This window comes from Osmerus mordax, chromosome 16, assembly GCF_038355195.1.
Source record: "Osmerus mordax isolate fOsmMor3 chromosome 16, fOsmMor3.pri, whole genome shotgun sequence".
Classification (NCBI taxonomy): domain Eukaryota; kingdom Metazoa; phylum Chordata; class Actinopteri; order Osmeriformes; family Osmeridae; genus Osmerus; species Osmerus mordax.
In genome coordinates this window covers 2666918-2689624 of record NC_090065.1, presented here as the reverse complement: position 1 = coordinate 2689624, position 22707 = coordinate 2666918, and the positions used below count along the sequence as shown (strand labels likewise).

General features: G+C 50.7%; 1 protein-coding gene across 1 annotated transcript in view; it reads right to left on the bottom strand.

Annotated features, from left to right (window-relative positions):
* Positions 1 to 22707, bottom strand: part of pard3ab (par-3 family cell polarity regulator alpha, b) — a 127918-nt gene that overhangs the window by 19161 nt on the left and 86050 nt on the right. The window contains 8 exon segments of the mRNA XM_067252895.1: positions 9096 to 9118; positions 9121 to 9212; positions 9215 to 9354; positions 13041 to 13169; positions 16087 to 16342; positions 16916 to 17146; positions 20657 to 20701; positions 21634 to 21785. Coding sequence (XP_067108996.1) covers positions 9096 to 9118; positions 9121 to 9212; positions 9215 to 9354; positions 13041 to 13169; positions 16087 to 16342; positions 16916 to 17146; positions 20657 to 20701; positions 21634 to 21785 — 1068 coding nt within the window.

The window sequence follows — 22707 nt, the reverse complement described above, 5'->3', positions numbered from 1 at the left end:
GGTTACGTGTAGTCATGGGAACAACACTTTTACCGTTCGAACATAACCCCCAGCAACACACCCTCGGGCAAAGCCAAACCAATCATCCGTTCTAAACGACCATTTCCACCCCCAGCACCTTGCTGAAAGTGTAATACCTGGCCTTGCTTGTGTGTTTTTACTCCCCCGGGCACTCCAGCGCCGCGACTTGAGAGTCTAATAATCTGCCAAGCCCGAATGTGACATGTCTGATACAAGAGGAGCGGACGTATGTGAGTGAAGGGGCCGCGCGAATCACAAAGCACAAGCCATCTCAGCCATAATAATGGGCTTTTTGGTACGTGGCGCCTTGACAAAACTGTCAACGTCCGCGTCGCGTCTGATTTAAATCGCTCGCGGCTCGCCCTTTTTCTCTGTCGCTGTCGGTAAGTCGAAGGGAAGCGTTTGAAAGATGACTCGCGAATTTCTCCGGACGGGGAGAAAAAACATCCGCACATTAATACATTTATGCCGAGTGTCATCGGGCGCTAGACGGTGGCAGAATACCGGAATGAGGGGGAAGGAAAACAAAGTAGAGCATGAACAATTTTAAAAAAACGTTGACGGGCTGTTGTAACTGTGTGGTAACTCTCTCCTGATGCAATGACGAGCCCTGGCCTTAATGACAAGGCATAGTACTATCCACAATGTTTTTTTCTTTTCTTCTTCTCCCCCCCCCTTAACTCCAGTCTTCCTTCATTATGTCAGTTTTAATTTGTGTTCACAGTGTCCAACAGGAAACCTCTCTCTCTCTCTCTCTCTCTCTCTCTCTCTCTCTCTCTCTCATCTCTCTCTCTCTCTCTCTCTCTCTCTCTCTCTCTCTCTCTCTCTCTCTCTCTCTCTCTCTCTCTCTCTCTCTCTCTCTCTCTCTCTCTCTCTCTCTCTCACTCTCTCTCTCTCTCTCTCTCTCTCTCTCTTCTCTCTCTCTCTCTCTCTCTCTCTCTCTCTCTCTCTCTCTCTCATCTCTCTCTCTCTCTCTCCTCTCTCTCTCTCTCTCTCTCTCTCTCTCCTCTCTCTCTCTCTCTCTCTCTCTCTCTCTCTCTCTCTCTCTCTCTCTCTCTCTCTCTCTCTCTCTCTCGAACACGGATGATGTCTGTTAATGGACTAGCGGCCATGCTGTCAGCTGAGGTCACGTCTCTGTCAGTCTCTCACTCCCTTATGAGCCTTACGATGATCGTTTCAGGAGATAACGGTTTATACAGCCCTCATGGAGGGAGGGGATCTTCCAGGCTTGGAGAGAGAGATAGAGAGAAAGAGAGAGAGACAGAGAGAAAGAGAGAGACAGAGAGAAAGATAGAGAGACAGAGAGACACAGAGAGAGAGACAGAGAGAAAGAGAGAAAGACAGAGAGAGACCGAGAGAGACAGAGAGAGAGAGGCACTCTCAGATCTGTGGAGCCTCTTAACTAAGACCTGGCAGCTTTAATAGAAGCCAGAAGCTTCTTTATGTTCTCAGGACTTCTCTCTGTGCTGCTGAGCTACGTGGAGATGACCCCCCCCCCCCCCTCAACTGGCCTCTACCTCATCCCCCAGCTAGCTCCGACACAGGACAGACAGAGACAAATGAGCACACACACCTACAATTCCACCTGGTGGGTCTCTATCCTCATCAAACACAGTTCATCCACCTTCTATGGACATGATTCCCTCCACATGTTTGTGTCTCTCACATCACACAGCTTCACGATGCTACCAGCCCGCCACCCCCCACCCAGATCTAAAGTCTTCAATCAAACAGCTTATTAGATTGTTCATAATCCCCCCCCTCAGCTGCATCAAAATGGTACGACCCACCCAGTCGAGGCTGATCTAATGCTCTGTGGGGGGCCCCACCACAGTGTACCCCCAGGGGGGCTGGGGGAGGATTAGTTCAGATCCAGTATCCGATGGATGGAACAAGCGCATTCTGACATTTAATGTAGGTCACAATGCTTTTTAGGTCGGAGAGGCGTTCTAAATGTCCACGCGAGAGACTCCAAATGTAACACTCAGTTCTCAGTTCCGATTCACACCCACGAAGGGTTCGGATCTAACTCTCCGTGGGGAGGGATACGCCGGGACCGACTCACGCCATTAAATGGAAACTAATGTGGAGCATACTGTAGAGCATTACGCCTGTGATCTAAGCTCCTTAGAAGTCCATTAGAGTGTCGGACATCAAATACTTTAGTATGACGGATGACAAAGTGGATTTGAATGCCCGTTTCGAGGGAAAACATCAACGTTAATGTGTTTGTGAAATGCTACTTCTATATTGCTTAACCCCCCCCCCCCCCCCCCCCTTTGTCTCTGAGTAGGTTGAAGCCTGTTAAGTGATCCGGCCAGAAATAGGTTCACGGTGGGGTGCTCAGTCATTCGGGCTTCAGATATGAGAGTACTGTGACATCATTCTGCTGACAGCATGGTCAATATTGGCCTTCAAACTGTCCCACAGACACACGCATGCACAACACACCGTACCGCCGCTGGCACACACACCCCCTCACACACACACAACCACACCCTCAACACACACAACCACACACACGCAAACACACACACACGACACAACCACAAACACATTAACAGGCAATTTCCCATCATTTGGAAGCAGCTGACCTGTGTGTGGTTCTCTTCCCCAGTGAGGGAGAGCCAGATGCAGCTGCAGGTGCCTCACTCATCATCCAGGGCAGTTGTCTGCTCAGACCAACATCTTGGGCCCCCGAGGGCCACTCCCGCCCCGGCCGAGGGCCACGCTGCACAACATCACTCACACACGGAGCGGCCTTCAAATGACCAAGCGGGTTTGAGGTAACAAAAATGTATTGGACGTATGATGGCCATTTTGCTTCACTGCGGGGAAAACGACCACACAGGGTGTTTTTTTAATAAAATAAATACTATTGTGTTATAGATGGTGTTCAAATTTAATTTTGAAGATTCGGTTGATAATCCTGTTGGGTTTTTTTTCCCGTGCAATATCAGTCAACCTCTATGGTTAATTAAAATATGTTTATGTGTATACAGAGCTAATCTCAGTATGTCAGAAATACGACACGTCTGGCACCCAGATGGTCAAATCAAATACACTGAAAATGATCATGTGTTCCACAATGTTTACTAATTCAGCTGTCCATTACTGTAAGTAGTCATATCTGTCCTATCCTCTCCTATAAGGGGTGGGTTGACCCTGGTTGTGAGGGGGGTTGTGTGTGTGTGTGTGTGTGTGTGTGTGTCGGGGGCGCTGGGGGGTATCTATGGCTTGATTGACTGAGTGTTGCGCCAACAGATGGGGTAATCCCTGCATTCCCCGGAGGGTTACATGACAAACGAAGAGGAGAAGGTGTGATGGTGACGGAGGGTGTATGGCACGTCCTCCACACACTTCAACCTTGTGAACGTGCCACGCAATCCCACGCCAACAACACACACACACACACACACGTCTCAAAACCCATCACACACAGTACACACACACACACCAATACAGTACATTTACATTTAGTCATTTAGCAGACGTTCTTATCCAGAGCGACTTAAAAGTAAGTACAGGGACATTCCCCCCGAGGCAAGTAGGGTGACAGTGCCCTTTGCCCAAGGACACAACGTCATTTGGCAGAGCCGGGGATCGAACCAGCAACCTTCTGATTACTAGTCCGATTCCCTCACCGCTCAGCCACCTGACTCCCTGACAGTACACACATACCCTTGTAAAACACACTATCTCCTTTCCACCTGAAAACAGATGATTCTAAAAAGCACTAAGAGCATCTAGAGTCTCTTTGTGAAACTGAGCGTCCGGAACGGAAAACGAAATGACAGCTAAATGTTGTGATTAAATTATCAATAAAAAAAAGAAGGAATAAACCGCATTGGTTATAATCTGGGATTGAGGATGTACCAGGAATGTACCATGTCACGCTGAGGGGGCAGGTCAGGATGTTATGGATTATGAAGTCATCGTAAACATCGGCTAAATTAACGCTGCAGATGTCGTCAGATACGTGAGTTATGGAGGGTGACAGGGTGGAGGTTCCCTGCTGTGTGTTTCCGACTGGGCTAGCATCCTCTCTAATGTCACACACACACACACACACACACACACACACTCACACACACACACACACACACACACACACACACACACACACACACACATACTGACGGGGTGCCTTTATATGTGTCGTGCGTTTGACATGTAACCTACGCGTGTTTACGTGTGTGTGTTTATGTGCTTCTTTGTGCCTGGGGGAGACTCATGCTGGGTATCTCCAAGCTCTCTGATGGAGAGAGATAAGAGAAAGCGATGGAGAGAAAGAGAGAGAGAGATAAAGAGATGAGAGAGAGAATGAGAGAAAGAGATGAGAGAGAGAAATGAGAGAAAGAGAGAGAGAGATAAAGAGATGAGAGAGAGAAATGAGAGAAAGAGAGAGAGAGAGATAAAGAGATGAGAGAGAGAAATGAGAGAAAGAGAGAGAGAGATAAAGAGAAAGAGATGAGGAGAAAGAAAGAGATGAGAAAGAGACAAAGAGAGAGAGAGAAGATTACCCATGCTGAATGTGGGGAATTAATGGTCCTTTGGTACACTTTACTCTGCAAATCCTCTCTGGGCTGAAGTTCAACTGCGACTCTGCTCCATTCAGCTGAGAGCGCGAGCACGCCGATACCTGGAAAGGTTGTCGCCCCCTCGATGGGATCTCTGCTGGGCCGCCCTGGGAGCGGCGCACCACGCAGAGGTGTTTGTCTCCAACGCCGTGGTCCTGGTGCGGTTGTGATACGGTGTACGGCACCACTATCCCTCCCCAGACTCCTGTCAACCCCCCCTCTCCCCAGGACTACCTATGCCCCCCAGCCCCCTACCCCCCCCCAGGCCTCCCGTTCTCCCTTCCAAGTCCCCCCCATACCCCCCTACCCCCCTGGGCCTCCCTACCCCCCCAGCCCTCCCGTTCTCCCTCACAAGGGCCCCCCCATACCCCCCTACCCCCCTGGGCCTCCCTACCCCCCCAGCCCTCCCCGTTCTCCCTCACAAGGGCCCCCCATACCCCCCTACCCCCCTGGGCCTCCCTACCCCCCCATACCCCCCTACCCCCTGGGCCTCCCTTCCCCCCCTCTCCCCCTACCCCCCCAGGCCTCCCGTTCTCCCTTACAAGGCCCCCCCCATACCCCCCTACCCCCCCTCTCCCCCCTCTCCCTACCCCCCCGCCCTCCCTCCTACACCCCCCCCCTCCCCTGAAGCAGAGGAAGGAGAACCACAGTCTGGGAGCGGAGGCGGGAATCTAATCATGTGAAACCCAGACGAGCTCTGGCCCAGGCCTCGTCTGAGCGGGTGAAGCAACACTGCCTCACAGGGACGATTCACTTCCTGTCAGCCTGAAGAAAGGATTGTGGGAAACCGACGCTCAACATCCACAACGATACAATTATCAGGCTGGTATGACGTTGAACGCTTAGTGAATTTAATTTCCCTGTTACTTTGCGGTAAACGCTTAAGTTATTGGGTGTTTGTTGTGACTTTGTGCACTGACATGGAGCAGAATCAAGGACTCATAAAATGATGTTGTCTCTTGTTGTGTTTGCACAGTCTAAGGAGCTACAAATATGCTTAAATGATGACAAACGTAACCAGATGTCAGACATCCGCGCGGACCTCTTGTGAAATATTTGCTGTAATTGTGGGAAAAGGTTGCAGAGATAAAAGGTGGAACTTTGCACAATATTATGCTGGCAGACCAGGAGGGGGGAACAAGCGAGGTTTTGAAAGAAGGAGATTTGCCATTTGGCCGAAAACCAAAAGCGACCAAAGCTATTCTTATCACCCGAAGCACACAGTGCTTCAATTCATTTCATACAACAATCACTTGTGACGCTCTAAAAACGAGTTATTTCAACGTATGCCACTTTTGTATTCAAGCTTTTAAGAGTCAAACTCAAGGGGTTGAGTTTGACTCTTAAAAAGCTCCCTCAGCTATAAGCAGAGTTTCGTTTCACATCGCCTAATAGATGTACCAAAAATGAAAAAAAAAAAACTAACATCTACCTAAGATAGTTTATCTACCATTAAATCTTTACGGCAAACCATCAACTCCACTCAGCAAGGTTTTATCCCTGCAGTTTCCACTGTCGCGAGCAGACTGATGGAGTTGACAGAATCAGTCCACTGTGTTCAGGACGGAGGAAATGGCCGTCGGTTCCCTGAGTATTCCTCTCCGGCTCCTGGCAGAGACATTTTACGCTTTACAGTCCAACTGACATTTCAGATGGGCCGTCGTAAAAAAAAAAAAGAAGCAAGACAAAAAAAACTAAACAAGGCCAATTAGAAAATGAATTCCTGCCGTGTATTTACCCAGCTGTTGGTTTGGTTTGGGGACTCTGCACAGCCATCGTCGGTGGCCAGTTAGACGTTTTATAACTCTGGGAGGGTTAGACAGAGCGGAGCGCCTCTCGGCCTGTCATTATTCCTGCTGTCATTCTGAGAGTGAGAGCACAGTGTAGACTACACGCACACCTTTCATCGTAATCCAAAACTAATCCAGCATATGGCCTGCCTGTCCACCTTTAAAGAAATGACAGATAATCCAGGGTACGTAGGTCATACGGTACACTTCATGTGTCCTCTGTCGCCCAATCACCTCTTATCTAACCTAAATCAGCATGTTACTGGATTAAGGAGGACGGTCACGTAAAGTTGCGTCATCTAAAACAAGGCCTTTGAAAGATTAATGTTGTTGTGGAAGGGGTAATGATATGATGTCATAAGGTTGCATAGAACAATGCCATGTAAAGATTAGTATCATGAATATGATGGCCTCTACACCCTGTAAGCAGTAGATATAGAGGAGGAATAATTTGACGTCCACAATTCTTCAAGGTTGAGTGTTCAGACGGCTTTCAAAATTCCTAAAGATTTAAAGTATTGCGAAAAACTGAAAAACAAATTGACAACAAAGGTCAACAGGTTTAAGTAAAAGGACCAACGATTAAAGGCAGACCCTGGCCTGTGATGCAGCCTGTGATGCAGCCTGTGATTGCAGCCTGTGATGCAGCCTGTAGATGCAGCCTGTGATGCAGCCCCTAGCCTGTGATGCAGCCTGTGATGCAGCCTGTGATGCAGCCTGTGGATGCAGCCCCTAGCCTGTGATGCAGCCTGTGATGCAGCCCCTAGCCTGTGATGCAGCCTGTGATGCAGCCCCTAGCCTGTTGATTGCAGCCTGTGATGCAGCCTGTGATGCAGCCTGTGATGCAGCCCCTAGCCTGTGATGCAGCCTGTGATGCAGCCTGTGATGCAGCCTGTGATGCAGCCCCTAGCCTGTGATGCAGCCTGTGATGCAGCCCCTAGCCTGTGATGCAGCCTGTGTTGCAGCCCCTGGCCTGTGATGCAGCCTGTGATGCAGCCCCTAGCCTGTGATGCAGCCTGTGATGCAGCCCCTAGCCTGTGATGCAGCCTGTGATGCAGCCCCTAGCCTGTGATGCAGCTTCTAAGATACAGCTGTTTCTGTGGCAAGCCTGTTTTCTTGGTTCAACTGTTACTACACAACATCTTTGCCGACTCTGGGAGGGAGAGAAAGACAGGTGGAGGACAGGGGTGCCATGACAACCAGCATGCCTGCTGCTTCAGAGAGAAATCCACAGGGTCTCCCCCCTGAACCTCGCAGGGGGGAGGATCTAGTTCACTTCCTGTTCAGTGGGGGGGTCAGACAGGAAACACACTTCCTGCTTCTCTTTCCCAAGGTATATTTTTTCTGATGTTTTGAGGCCTGGAGATGAAAGCTAAGATGTGAAGTGTGTTTGCGTTGCTGGTATTTTCAAGGTTGTGAAGAGGAGTTACTGAAAGGAACTGTTGTTTGACTCTCAAACCGACGTCGTTCAAGACCTTGAGCGACATACAAAACTGTCTAGGATCATTCATGTTTGACTCAAATGATTTATAATTTGATTATATTTATAAAATAAACTCATTATTTTGTTTTAGCATGCTAGTAATTACACTGTTCTAACCACTTAGTGACAACCTTGCCTCTCTCCAGCCTGGTTCAGGTCCTAAAGAGGCTCCTAGTAGAGTTTTCTATTAAACAAATCCAGATGACTACTCCATCATTCCATGACCTAATGCATTTCTCGTACTCACAGAGAAACGCAAGAAAGAAACTCATCAGAATCATCAAGCATGCAACCAAAATAATAAGGCCATTCAAATCAGTAGAGACTAAATGAATTATAAATCAATAAAAATAAATGTAGCACAGCGCTCATGAAATATACACAGCATTGTGTGGAGGGATGTTACACAAGGAAAATCACTTTATCCAGACTAGGGAGGCTATCACTGGTCTCACACTGCAGACAGACCAGGCCTGCAGCACTGACGTCTGCAGACAGACCAGACCGGAGCACATGCAGTTTGTACAGACTAGAGGTCCTTAATTAAGATGAGCAGTCGCTCACATACAGTGTTGCTTACCCTCAAACAGGTACACCAGTCACAACAATGTGTTTACACCAACGAGAGAGAGAGAGAGGCTAGAAGAGAGAGAGAGAGAAAGAGCAAGAGAAAGAGTCGAGAGTGAAAAAAAAGAAAGAGAAATAAAGACAGAGTGAGAGAGAGAGAAACATGGAACAATTCCCTTCCCTGCTCCCACGGGCAATCTCCCTGCCCCGGCAGCAGAGCTGACTGTGTCTGCCGGTAGCTGAATGGTGACATTTGATGTCATTTCACCCTGACGTGAGAGCTCAGCGCCACGGATCCCTGAGCTGAACAGTCCCTCGGAGCTGCTCTTTAACACACACACGGTGTGTGTGTGCGTGTGTGTGTGAGTGTAGGTAATGACTGTTCTTCTAGTCCTACTACAGCTTGTGTGCAGCAGCAGCAGCTGTGGTCTGGCTGATTCAAAAGAACAGGTCGGAATCAAGCTATGCAGAAGCCTGATAACCATCCATTCCTTTGAATCAGGAGTGTTGGAGGAGCAGGGAAACATCTAGAACAAACAAGACAGTGGGGCCCTGATGACCATGGGGTGAAGCCCGCTGCTCTACGAGGTCTCAAGACATAACACAGAGATATTCCCTCCTGAACAGGAGTGTGACCAGGGACCTCCATCCTACCTGTCTGCTGAGGGCGGGGCGCCCCGTTGCGTGCCTTGCTGACTTGGGTGTAAACAGAGTCTGAGTAGTGGTGCCGGTGGAGCTCCTCCCGGGGGCTGTGAGGCTGGCTGTGCCCCCGTCCAGGGACGTGTCCAGGGGGCCGATGCCCGCGTACGGGTGCTCCTCGTCGGGGCCCGCGGGCCGGGCCACGTCCAGGATCTCGGCGTAGTCCCTCTCCCGTGCCTGCCTCTCTCTCAGCTCCCTGGTCTTGGCCTGGATCCTGGACGGGGAAGGGAGGCGCGGTTATTACCAGTGAATGTGCTGGGTTTGAAAGGGGTTCATGAACGTGAACTCTGGGGTTTATACACGCGAACGCTAGAAATCAAGAAAGGTTTCGCTGATTCGCTGAAAAGGTTTTAGTGCGTGTTAAATACGGGAGTGCCTCGAACGACGACTTCATTAAAAAAACATCCCGTCACGCTGCATGAACCGGGGTCAGCACATTAAACACAACTGTTAAAGGTGTCACATGGGGTCAGATGGCTGAGCGGTAAGGGAATCAGCTTCCAATCCAGAAGGTTGCCGGTTTGTTTCATGGCCGTGCGAAATGATGTTGTGTCCCTGGGCAAGGCACTTCACCTTACTTGCCTCGGGGAGAATGTCCCTGTACTTACTGTAAGTCGCTCTGGATAAGAGCGTCTGCTAAATGACTAAATGTAAATGATCAGTGTGAAAAGGAAGCTGTCAGCTATTAGCCCCTAAACATTCCAGCTAAAAGCTTAGCTCTCAGTAAACACACCTCTACACAGCCCACACTGACCGAGGCCAACGCATCACAACAACAAAAAGTCTTGGCGTGCGTTCTGAGAGCCGCTAGATCCACCACCCACCCTCAGTCTCACTGGGGCTATTACGCGGCGAGCGTTAAGGGCGGCCATTTTACAGAACAGAGTACATCACCGAGCTTGTAATTACAACTCTGACAATTATGAGGCCTTTTCAACCGCCAATTATCATCCACTCACTTTTCTGCAGACCTTTTAATGTGCAGGGAGGAGAGAGAAAGAGAGAGGGACAGCTCTGCCTGACTAGCCCCTCGCGGAAATTACTGAAAACTGCCGCCTAATTAAATAATATGTCAAGAAACTGAGATTTTCTGGTTGAAGTGTGAAAAATAAAAAATATATATTTATTTATGGGTGGAAATATAACATTACCCTCCACTCCAGAGTGTGGGGCCCACTGACTGGGTACGTTCACCTGCTAAACTGATAAGATAGAGGGAGACATACCAATCAGGACCCTGGCTTTCCATTACACAAGTGTTTCCATCGGTTTCAAAGGAGCGGGGGGACTGATAATGCAGAATCGGGCCGTGGTTAAAGTGTGGTTAGTAACAAGGGGACACGCACCTCGATCCTTGAACTGACAAACAAGGAAAACAGCAGCTGTAACTTATCCGCTGTTTCTACTGTTCAGCTTTCGTATCAGACGAGAGGCGGAAACCGTCGCCTCGGGAACCAGAACAAACGACACAGAACAGCCAGGAGAAATTTTAAATCCTTTTTAATAATTATTATCTGAGGGAAATCTTTTTTCTTCTCCTGGCTACGTTGCTTCCACGTTCAGAGGTAAATAAATAAAGAACATGGCTGCCTCTCCGATTCAAAGGGACCCCACTGATGCCAGCGCAGGTCCTGTCTGTCCAAGTGAGGCAGGAAGAAGGCCCTTGGCCAGCACAGTGTCCCTCGGGGCCCCTCTCTCGCTGATGAGGAAACGCTTGTTTGTCTTCATGATTAGCCTTGCTGACAGATGGAAATATCTCTGCTTGGCAGGGGAGAACTGGGGCAGAGAGAGAGGGAGGGAGAGAGGTAGAGATGGAGAGTGAGAGTGAGAGAGAGGGAGAGGGAAGAGAGAGAGAGAGAAATAAAGAGAGAGAGAGAGAGAAAGAGAGAGAGAGAAAGAGAGAGAGAGAGAAAAAAAGAGTGAAAAAATAGAAACAAACGGAACGAGAGAGAAGTACAATAACCCAACCAGGGAAGGGAGTGAGGAGGAAGAGGAGGATGAGGAGGAGGGAGGGAAGAGGAGGTCTGGACAGAAGAAGGAAGACGAGGATGACGGGTGACCTTTCCCCAGCTGCCAGGCAGAACAATCCACCATTACCACCTATTGTGTCCATTGTGAGCCAAGTCCTTAAGCGCCAACAGTTACACAGTGATAATACATGCTGGGAGACAGGAAGAACCAGGGGAAGGTACCACGAAGGACTCCGATAAAACCCACATCTGGAACATTTCCACATAAAAACCACATCTGGTACATTTCCACAGCGGACAGGTGATTAATCACCTCACAGCAACGTAAAGGTTAACGCTTTCAAATCAGATTTCAGTTAACGTCTCTGTAATGTAAGGGTTATTAATGAGGGTTAGAGCGTGTGAGTATAAACAACAGTTTGGGTCTTAACACCGTGTTACCTCTCGGTGATCGTCTTCTTTTTTCACTGAACGCCCGGGTGTTACCTTTCATAACATCTCAGAAGTAAAACGTTTCAATTTGCTCACCGGCAGAGAGGCTACATGGACCAGCTGAACCCTTCGTCTCTGGCTCTCGTCTGGAGAAATTCCCCGCAGAGTCAATCAACCAGTTAGAATTACTCCAGCCTCGGGGCAGGCCAATCGATGAGCTGGTTTGTCTGAGGAATTTGAATTCCAACTGATCCAGGGAGGTGGTTGTGTGCCATTACAGATGAGGGTAGAGCACCTTCATCCCCCTCGGAGGACGTGCACGCACACACACGCTTGCACGCACACACAAACTTCCTAACCACATTACCCTTGTCGTAGAGCTGAGCATTGATTACAGGCTATCTCCCTCGCACAGGTTTTCAACTTCTACGCAAAGACGAGGCAGCTACGGACCATCTACAATCATGGGTGATTTCCGAAACCGCACACAAAAACACACAAACCTTTAAGACAAGAAAATCAACTTCCCTTTGTGACAAAACTCCTGGAAAAAGTTCTAACCTCTGAGGTGATTAGATGTGAACACGGAGGAGGCAGTTCGTCCAACCAGATATGATTTAAAGACCAAAGACTCATTATCCTGTGTGAATAATCTTCCACATAACAGAGGCCCTGAACTTTCCAGCTGTAATCATATCTCACCTCCACTAACTGAGGTGCAGGCAGAATGCCACTGATAACTCTTATCCCAAAAGACTGTTGTGGGAAAGGAACTAATTAAATCTTGGCTTGTAATGTCTCTGGCATTTAACAAACTGGTGCCCAAATTACTGGCACATCATTGTGCTTTCCACTGACTGGGCTAGACAGGGTGAACCCAGGGAGAGTGGTACTGTACAGAACTTTCTCTGATTCTGTCATATCTGGTTTGTTGAAACTCTTCCAAGTTCCAGGCATCTCAAAAGACTTCATTCTATTTCGTATTCTATTCCGTAACCGACGGAATAGAATGCCTCACCCTCACCTCCCCAGCCTCACCTCTCCAGCCTCACCTCCCCAGCCTCACCTCCCCAGCCTCACCTCCCCACCCTCACCTCCCCACCCCCCACCTCTCCAGCCTCACCTCCCCAGCCTCACCTCCCCAGACTCACCTCCCCACCCTCACCTCCCCACCCCCACCTCTCCAGCCTCACCTCTCCAGCCTCACCTCCCAGCCTCACCTCCCCAGCCTCACCTCCCCACCCTCACCTCCCCACCCCGCACCTCTCCAGGCCTCACCTCCCCAAGTCCCACCTCCCCAGCCCCACCTCCCCAGCCCCACCTCCCAGCCTCACCTCCCCAGCCTCACCTCCCCAGCCTCACCTCCCCAGCCTCACCTCCCCAGCCCCACCTCCAGCTCATCTCCCAGCCCACCTCCCAGCCTCACCTCCCCAGCCTCACCTCCCCCAGCCTCACACCTCCCCAGCCTCACCTCTCCAGCCCCACCTCCCAACCTCACCTCTCCTGCTCCAGCTTCATCCTCAGGGTCTCCTCCTCTGACGCCTGTGTCTCCTCCGGCCTCCACTTGCTGGAGCCCTTCCGCTCCATCTTGTCTCCTGGACGGTCGTCTTTGCGGTGTTTGCCAAACCTGGTGAGGGAAGAAAACGAGTCGGTTGTTGTTGAAAGAACCGTAAGAGAATCTGGTGAAAAACAAGACAGGAGCCTTCAGAACCTCCCTGGAGGAATCTCCTTCAGAACCAGTGTGAGGGAGGGAGGGAGGGGGAGAGGAGAGAGTGTGTGAGAGAGAGAATGTGAGAGAGAGAGGGAGGGGGAGAGAGAGAGAGGGAGGAAGGTAGAGAGAGAGAGAGAGAGAGAGAGAGGGAGGGGGAGAGAGAGAGAGGGAGGGAAGGTAGAGAGAGAGAGAGAGGAGAGAGAGAGATAGAGAGAGAGAGAGAGAGAGGGAGGGGGAGAGAGAGGAGAGGGAGGAAGGTAGAGAGAGAGAGAGAGAGAGAGATAGAGAGAGAGAGAGAGAGAGAGAGAGAGAGAGAGAGAGAGAGAGAGAGAGAGAGAGAGAGAGAGAGAGAGAAAGGATGAGAGTGGGTGGTTCGGGGGGGTTGACAAAGCCTAAGGAACAACAGAAACAAACCAAACGGCTTCAGATGAATTGAGGGTGTGAGGACACAGACAGAAGCGAGGGAGCACAGAAGAAAGATGAGATCAAAGAGGGAGGGATTACCGCCTCTGGAGAGCTGTGTGGAGGGTGTGTGTGTGGAGAGTGTGTGTGTGTGTGGAGGGGGGGGGGGTGTGGAGAGTGAGTGTGTGGAGGGTGTGTTTGTGTGTGTGTGTGTGTGGAGGGTGTATGTGTGGAAGGTTAGTGTGTGGAGGGTGTGTTTGTGTGTGTGTGGAGGGTGTGTGTGTGGAGGGTGTTTGTGTGAAGGGTGTGTGTGTGTGTGTGTGTGGAGGGTGGTGTGTGTGTTTGTGGAAGGTGTGTGTGTGTGGAGGCTGTACGTGTGTGTGTAGGGTGTGTGTGTGTGTGTGTGCGGGTAGAGAAGGAGGGCCCATTACTCCATTAATTTATCAACAAATGGCTCAAATGTAGCAGAAAGCCCCGTTGGCCGCGAAGCGCCGGTGTTCATATCGAGCACGGCGCCATCGATCACGAGAGCGAAGGATGGCAGCTCCTCTCTCCACTCCGCTGGCTTCCATTACAGCTCCGCTTCAACGCCGCCCCTCACGACTCCTCACCAGGATTCATGACAGGAAGGAGAACTTTTTTGGGGGGGGGTGGAGGGGCGTGTGTCATCACGACACAAGGGCATTGTGTGTGTTTAATATTCAGGGCGCATATTAGGAGGCCTTATCTTGTGTGTCTGGGAGTTAAGCAGGGCTGATGAGAGGAACAGGAGGCTGATAGGGATGTGAGGTGAGGCTGCAGTCTACCCACATACTGAATCAGCCCCTGTGACATGGGATTTGCTTCCAACGAACTTCTAAAATGCGGGGCGCAAGGCAACACGTGAATGGGAAACGAAGAAAAAACAAAAAAAGACACGTCTGTTGACAGTGGAGAGTTACTGTCGAAAGATTTCGCTCAAACAGACTCGCCGTCGCACGTTTCTGCTCCAAACACAGCAGGGGTGTTCACGAGTTGTGAGTTGTTCCGTTTACCCCCCCCCCCCCACCACCTCCCCACCCCCCTCCACCTATCTCATCCACCTGCCCCCCTCAACAACAAACCTCCCCACCCCCCTCCACCCACCCACCTCACCCATCTCTCCCCCTTCAACAATACACGCACAAAAAAAATAACTTGCAGAACTCGGGTGCAGAAAATAACACTACCCCCTTCAGTTTCTGGGCGGCGGCCATCTTGGGCCTGCCAAGCTGACAGATTGGGTGCTGCTTTCAGTCCAACTGGTGATTAGAGGCGGGGGCTCGGCTGTTCTGTCTGAAGTAGCCTGACGCTAATGAGACTCTGATTGGCTGCGGTGAGGACGGGCGACGTGAGAGGGTCAGCTCTCAGGGGTCTCTGTTGATCACACACTCACGTGTGTGTTTACACACACACACACACACCACATTCTCTTGGCACCTCCACCGCACGCACAATTTAGCACACACAAGCCGCACATTCTCACCACTTACACCACAAATACGGATTCCGCCCCCTGCCTCTATGCTGCACACACACGCGCACGCACACACACGCGCCGCACGCACACACACGCGCGCACACACACTGTAGAGCCAAATCAATGAGATCTCCACGACAGTACAGCAGCTCTCCACATGTAGAGATACTTCCCGGAGGTCCTTCAGAAAGGTTGCCATAGCGATGGCGGTAAACCTTCGGTGGTGGAGGAGCAAGGATGAGGAGGAGAAGGTGGAGGAGGAGGTGGAAGAGGAGCAGGAGGATATCTGCATACCAAACAGGCCCCCTCCTCCAGGAGCTCATTACTCCTCTCAGACAACAGTCAGCATTTGGCCCGTCACACATCACCACCACTTTAGACAAACATGATGTATGGGAGTATTATTGGCTGACTCGGAGGGCTGGGAGCCATCAGATAAGAGGGGGGTGAGAAGACAGAGCCCTGGAGCCAATCATAATCGGGGGGTGAGACACGGTAGCCTATGGGAGCGTGGATGGGAAGGGCTGTCTGAGGCCTGGGGGAGTGTGTGCCACTGGGGGTCTGGTTATGTTGTTTTAATACGATAACATTTTGTGATGGAAATTAATTGTCCAGAAGGGGTAGGAGTGATCCTCTTAGATACGTAGGATTTATATCGGTTTTACCGAATAAATATCCATCAGTAAAGAAACAAAACAACAACAAAAAACGAATTGAGTGAAGACCGTCGACCCCTTTCTCCTTCACTTTCTCCTCTCTCTTCCTCTTTTTTTCATATCTTTCCTTCTCTCACTCCTCCTTTCTCTCTTCCTCGCCCGTCACACCCACAAAACAGTTAGCCCTGCTACCGTGCATGAAAAAAGTTAATACATAAACCTCCCACAGCACCGAGGCATAACCAACAAATACATTCAGGATCGGTAGATCTCTTACCTAAACATTTCCCCCAGTCCCTTCAGCATGCCTTTCTTGGCTTTATTCTTTTCTTTCTCCTTCTCTTTGTCTTTGTCCCTCTCTTTCTTCTTTTCCTTCCCTCCCTTCTCCTTCTTCTTGTCGTCTTTGGTGCGGTTGTTCCCGTTGACCAGCGGTTCACTACGCGGTCTGTCGGGGTTGGGGAGCGGGGTCAGGTCCGCCACGGTCGACACGGAGTCCCTCCCCGACCGCGAACTCTCCTCCGTGTCCTCCTCCACTGGAGACGAGGGGATGAGAGAGAGAGGGAGAGGGAGGAAGAGGGAGAGAGAGAGAGAGAGAGAGAGAGAGAGAGAGGGAGAGGGAGCGGGAGGAGAGGGAGCGGGAGAGAGAGAGAGAGAGAGGGAGAGGGAGCGGGAGGAGAGGGAGCGGGAGAGAGAGAGAGAGCGAGAGAGCAAGAGGGAGAGGGAGAGAGAGAGAGAGGGAGGAGAGGGAGAGAGAGAGAGAGGAGGAGGGAGGAGAGGGAAGAGAGGGAGAGAGAGAGAGAGAGGCGAGGGAGAAAGAGAGAGGGAGAGGGAGGGGGAGAGAGAGAGCGAGAGAGAGAGGGAGAAACAGAGAGAGACAGAGAGAGAGAGAGAGAGAGAGAGAGAGAGAGAGAGAGAGAGAGAGAGAGAGAGGGGAGGAGAGAGGGATTAAGGAAGAAGAAAAAGAGCATAAAAAGTATTCCTTTTAAAATTGTATTCTTCTTTTAACAGTGTATTTACTTATCAGATCCTTCAAAGGGTTAACACCCAAAGCGAAGCAACCTCTCGCCCTACCACCGAGCTCCCCCCATCCCATAATATCCACTCACGCGTCTCCATGCCCTCGTCCTCTTCCTCGGGCGGAGCCGGACGGTCGTACGACTTGTCGATGGCCGCCCGGAAGCTCTCGTTGCATCCGCGGCCCCTGATGATGCGCGGACGCGGCCTGTGGAAGGGCATGTCCCCGTTGAGGGTGACCTCCGCCACGGCGGTCTGGAGGCTCTCCAGGGAGCTGGACTTCTTCAGGCCCAGGGACGGGCCCACGTCCCGGGTCGAGGAGCCTGGAGGAGGCAGGAGGGACATGGGTCATACCACACGGCCGACACACGTGACCTGGATTCACATACTTCAAGACTCTACTTACTAAAAACTCTCTCAAAGACTTGTTTAAAGACTTGTTTAAAGTCCTGTTAAAAGACCCGTTTAAAGACCCGTTTAAAGACTAGTTTAAAGACTCATTTAGAGAGTCATTTAAAGAGTCAGTTAAAGAGTCATTAAAGTACTCTGTCAAAGACTCCGGTCTCAAGCGCCTACAGACAAGCAGCGCAGCATCCTCGTACACCGTGTCTTCTGACACCTCTTGTTTACACTACAGCCCCCCCCCGTCCACTAAGTCACAGCGCTAACAAGGCAGAAGAGCAGAACACCAGACAAGCCGGGGTTTGTGAAACGGAAAGTCGTCCCTCCAGCCCACACACAGCTGAGGCGGGCTCCACAGGATACAGAGTGTGTTGATACTCAGAGAGAGAAAGACTGGCTGCCAAGCTAAGAAAAGCTGTCTGGAAGGTAGGTGTGTTTCTCCTGTCTATGTGCAGCTCTGGATGACAAGGTGATGAAGTGAAGAAAGGAAAAGTGGTATGGAGGTGTGTGGGGAGGGATGGGTGTGTGTATGGTTGTGTGTGTGTGTAGTTGGGTGTGTGTGTGGCTGTGTGTGTGTGTGTGTGGCTGGGGCTACGTGTGTGTAGTTAGGTGTGTGCGTGTTGAGGAATGAGATTACCTCAGCAGAACCCCCACTACGATTCTAATTCCAAAAAGGCACACCGTTCCAGAACTCTGTGTACATACAGAACTTGTGTGTCTGAGTGAGTGTGTATGTGAGTGTGTGTTGTGAGTATGTTGGGTAAATACAAGGCTGCAGCTCTAACGTGGGTGGCCAACTCTGAGGGTGGGACTGACTGAGTGATGAGAAGCGGAGGGAGGGATGAGGGAGTGAGGGATGAGGGAGGGATGAGGGAGGGATGAGGGATGGATGAGGGAGTGAGGGAGGGATGAGGGAGGGATGAGGGAGGGATGAGGGAGGGATGAAGGAGGGAGGGATGAGGGAGTGAAGAAGGGATGAGGGATGGATGAGGGAGTGAGGGAGTGAGGGAGTGAGGGAGGGATGAGGGATGAGGCAGGGATGAGGGAGGGATGAAGGAGGAATGAAGGAGGGATGAGGGAGGGAGGGATGAGGGATGGATGAGGGAGGGATGAGGGATGGATGAGGGAGGGATGAGGGATGGATGAGGGATGGATGAGGGAGTGAGGGAGGGATGATGGAGGGATGATGGAGTAAAGGAGGGATGAGGGAGGGGTGAGAGAGGGATGAAGAGAGGCAAAGATGAGGGAGTGAGGGATGAGGGAGGTAGGGAAAAGAGAGAGAACGAGGGAGTGAACAAAGGGTGTAAAATTGAATACATGACTGAGCAAGCAACTGTCCCCTCAGCATCTCATTAAAGGTGTTTAGGTTGGGGTACGCACCAGTTGGGGGATACATCTCAGTTTAAGACAGTACTAGAGGAGCGCCTACCCAATCTGCTGTGCCTTGTTTGTCTAGAAGTGCCTCCTATTTAAACAGCAGACAACCCTGCTCTGACAGGGATCCGCTGAGCTGTCAAACAGTAACAAAAACAGCCATCCATCTCCCTGTCAGAGGGTCAAGACGAGCATGACTGTCTGGGTCAGAACTCCCACTTGACATGACTGGGCAGTCCAGTTCTGCAGGTGGTACTGTACCTTTTCAGATAAAGGTACTTTTCTCAAGTCTGGCTCACTGTATATCAAATCTAATTTGATTTGCACAGCCCTTTTTACAAGGAATGCCGCGGACGGACTTTGCGTAATGTACGTCCATCAAACTGCACCTAAACCAACCTGAAACTGTGACCTCCACCTCCACATACCACAGATAGCATAACACCCCCCCCCCCCCCCCTCTGCTACACCCATCACGACAGCGAGGCCTTGGACGAGAGTGGAGGAATGTCTCTGGGGGCACATGCAGCGGCTAACAGTCCCCATATTGTCCTCCCAAACATTCCTGCGTCCTCGGCAACCATCTGGCCACAGCCTGTGTCAACAACGGGTCTCAGCCAATCACAGCAGAGCAGGCCCGGGCTATCGTATCCCAGAACAGTTGTCTCTCGGGGCGGTCGTTGGTTTCGGCGGGCTGGTGTTTGGGGCCTGGTAAATGGAGCATGGCTCATTGCTACTTAGCTCAGAGTGGGATGTGTGGATTTAAAGGGGCTGGAGTGCAACACGGAGCCTGAGAAGAGAAAATAAACGCGATTCACTTAAGAAAATAGCCTGAAATCTATTACCCAGTGACAACAGAGCCGTTAAGGGAACTGAATAGGTGAGGTGTGATAGCTGGGATATGGGGGGGGAAGAGGAAACCAAAAGAGAGAATTCTATATCTGTATGTCGTTCGTATTTGTGGTACTGTATACGTTGTGTTCCGAATAATTTTCATAAACTGGTTTTCTTCTCTGACAGACAGGCAAATTAATGACATCTAATTTCCTCGGTGCTGAAGGGTAAAATTCGCTGTAAACAAGAATATCTCGTTTTCCTTTCAAACACCAACGCTGCACACACACCGCCGAGACTCGCAGCCTTACAAGAGAACATTCATGACGCATTAAGTCTCATTCAAGCACGCCGTTTCACCAGACTGCGACCATACCCCCCCCCCCCCCCCCCCCCCCATTCTTCGCCCCCCAGTAGCTTCTTACGCCTCTCGGCTAAATCCCAGACTTCAAAAAGGAGCGAAGCTTCCATTCAGAGGTGGCGGTGGAAACACACAGCACTGACAATGATGGACGACTCCTTGCCAATGTGTCAGCCCTCCGCCAAGGACAGGGTGATCTCTGTCCTTCTCTCTTTCCTTCACTTTCTCCCTCTTTCCTTGTCCCTGTCTCTCTCCATCTGTCTCTCACTGTCTCTCTCTCTTCCTCTCTCCTCTTTGTTCCATTTGCTCGCTCTGTCCTTCATTCTCTCTTACCGACCTTCACACCCACAAAACAATTAGCCCTGCTAACGTGGATGAAAACGAACATAAATGTATGAATTCAGAAGGCAGAGAGGCCGTAACCTCCCAGAGTTTTAAGGTCTGACTCCATTCAACAGGAAAGTGATGTTTACCTCATCTCGGTGGCTTAAAGTCGCACAACTCCAGAAAGTCTGAGGCGTGTGACCTTCTAGCCCTCATTAAAAGGTGATCATCGCTAAAGTGCACTTCCATTTAGACTGGCAACCAGCTCGCACGTGACATTCTCTAACCCAGACAAACGTTTCCTGCTTTCGGTTGCTTCTCTTCCTGTGCGTGTGTGTCAGAGAGACGGAGCGATGTTTGAGAGTGCGATATAAAGTGAGAGATAAGAGGGAGAGGTGAGAGGACAGAGAAAGAGAGAGGAGAGAGAGAGTGTAAGTGTGTGTTCCCACCAATTCCACAGAAGCACATACTTCTATAGGCTCTGGAATGAATACCAGAGGTGAGCGGCCCATGTCTAGTCGGTGTCGCACGTCCTTACCTGAGTGGTTCTCTGTGCGTGGGGAGAGGTTAATCTCGTCGGCTACTGTTAAAGAGGTAGACATGTAGGTCTGGTTAGTGCTGGACATTCCTCATGCAGCATTCTGGCAACGTTAACTGGATGTCTCCACAGTGAGATCTCAACGGCAATCAGATGTCATGCAGGATTGTGGGAAATGAGTTGGGGGAGTGTGTGGGGGGGGGCAGATCTGAGGACAGCAATCAGAGACATTGTCATTTCAGCACAGAGCACAAACAGCACCGCAGGAAGGTGGGGGGGATATCATTATAGGGTTTCAAAGGGAGAGGATGGGAGAGAGAGAGTGTGTGAGGGTGAAAAGAGAGAGCGAGAGCATGAGAGAACGGGAGAGAGACACGAGAGAGGGTGAGTGAGTTTGACAAAGAGACCGTCAGATGTCGACAGAGACAGACAGACAGAGATAACAGAACAGCCACAGCCAGCAGGGTTTGGAAGGTGTGTTCCAGGAGAGAGGAAGGTTCTGGTCAGGGAGTGATGAGGGCCGCATGCCTGCTGGCCTCCACAGAGTAGGAAGAGGCCACGCCCCTGGTACTGGCTGTGTGAGACTTCACACACCTCTCCTTCTGCTGCTAGCTAACAACACTCTGTTGGTGAACAATCAACTAGGGCTCACAGGAAGAGGAGAGAAGAGGAGGAGAGGAGAGAAGGGGAGAGTAGGAGAAAAGAGGAGAGGTGAGGAGAAGAGGAGAGTAGAGGTGAGGAATGGGGAGAGGAGAGGAGAAGAGTAGGAGAGAAGAGGTGAGGAATGGGGAGAGGAGAAGAGGAGAGTAGGAGAGAAGAGGTGAGGAATGGGGAGAGGAGAGGAGGAGAGTAGGAGAGAAGAGGAGAGGAATGGGGAGAGGAGAGGAAAGAAGAGAGGAGAGTAGAGCCTTACAGTATGTCCTCACATCCCATAATATTTCAGCTATCAGAGCAGCACCAGCGGGTCAGGTCAGTACCTAGGTCCATGCTCTTGGACTTGCGTGTCTTGAGGACCTCCAGCTGGCTGGCGTCTCCGAACTGCTTGGTGCGTTTCTCCGACATGCTCTGTCTGCCAAAGCCCTCCCTCTGGAAGGCACCGTCTGGGTCGCTCTCGTCTGGAACCCCCGAACTGGGAGGAAGATGGAGGGATGGATGGAGAGAGAGAGAGCAAGGGAGAGAGAGACAGGGAGGGAGGAAGAGGGGGGGGGCAGATCCAGAAAATGAGAGAGCAGAGAAAGCAGAGAGCGATGGAGAGGCAGAGAGGTAGACAGAGAGAAATGGAGAGATAAAGAGACAGACATCAAATGAGACAACAGATTAGAAGAGCTCTGCACTTGGATCCCCTTCTGATCCTGATCAAGGCTTGATCAGAGACCCAGGCCCTTATCAAATCAAAGCGGCTCCACTCCGGCAGCACTCTCTCCCGCAGCCTCTGATGAGACCGCCAGCGAGCTGGACCAACCTCCAATCAGCACCCTAGCCCCCGAGGTCCACTGATGAGGGCTGACAAACAGGATCGTCACAGAACCGGTGACGGGCTCTTTCCAGCCCAGTCATGTCCCTGGGTTAGCAGTAGCGTTAGCTTAGCCTAGTTCACCAGCGTTCTCCATGATCACAGCTGTTTGTTAGCCTAGCCTAGCTCACCAGCGTTCTCCATGATCACTGCTGTTTGTTAGCCTAGCCTAGCCCATCTCGTAATTTCGCAGCCAACTAAGGGACCTTTTTTGTGGATGGACGGAAAGGGGTCCTAAATGGATAGATAATTTGAGCAGGCCCGTTTCTAGGGTTACGTTGATGTTTAAAGCTAGTTTTACATCATATCATGTGATACAATAAACATTATTCATACCGTTCGGGGCAGTTAGCTGATGTCAAATAAACACAGCTCTTTTTGGATATACACTGAGTTCTAAACTGCAACAACTGTAATAACACCGGGTTTGGAATTGGACACAGAGTCCGACATAAAGGGAATGTCCAACCGAGGTTCTTACGCTTGGTAAACCTTGTGGTTGGCGTGTCGCTGACAGGTTAGCGATGTTTGACAAGAG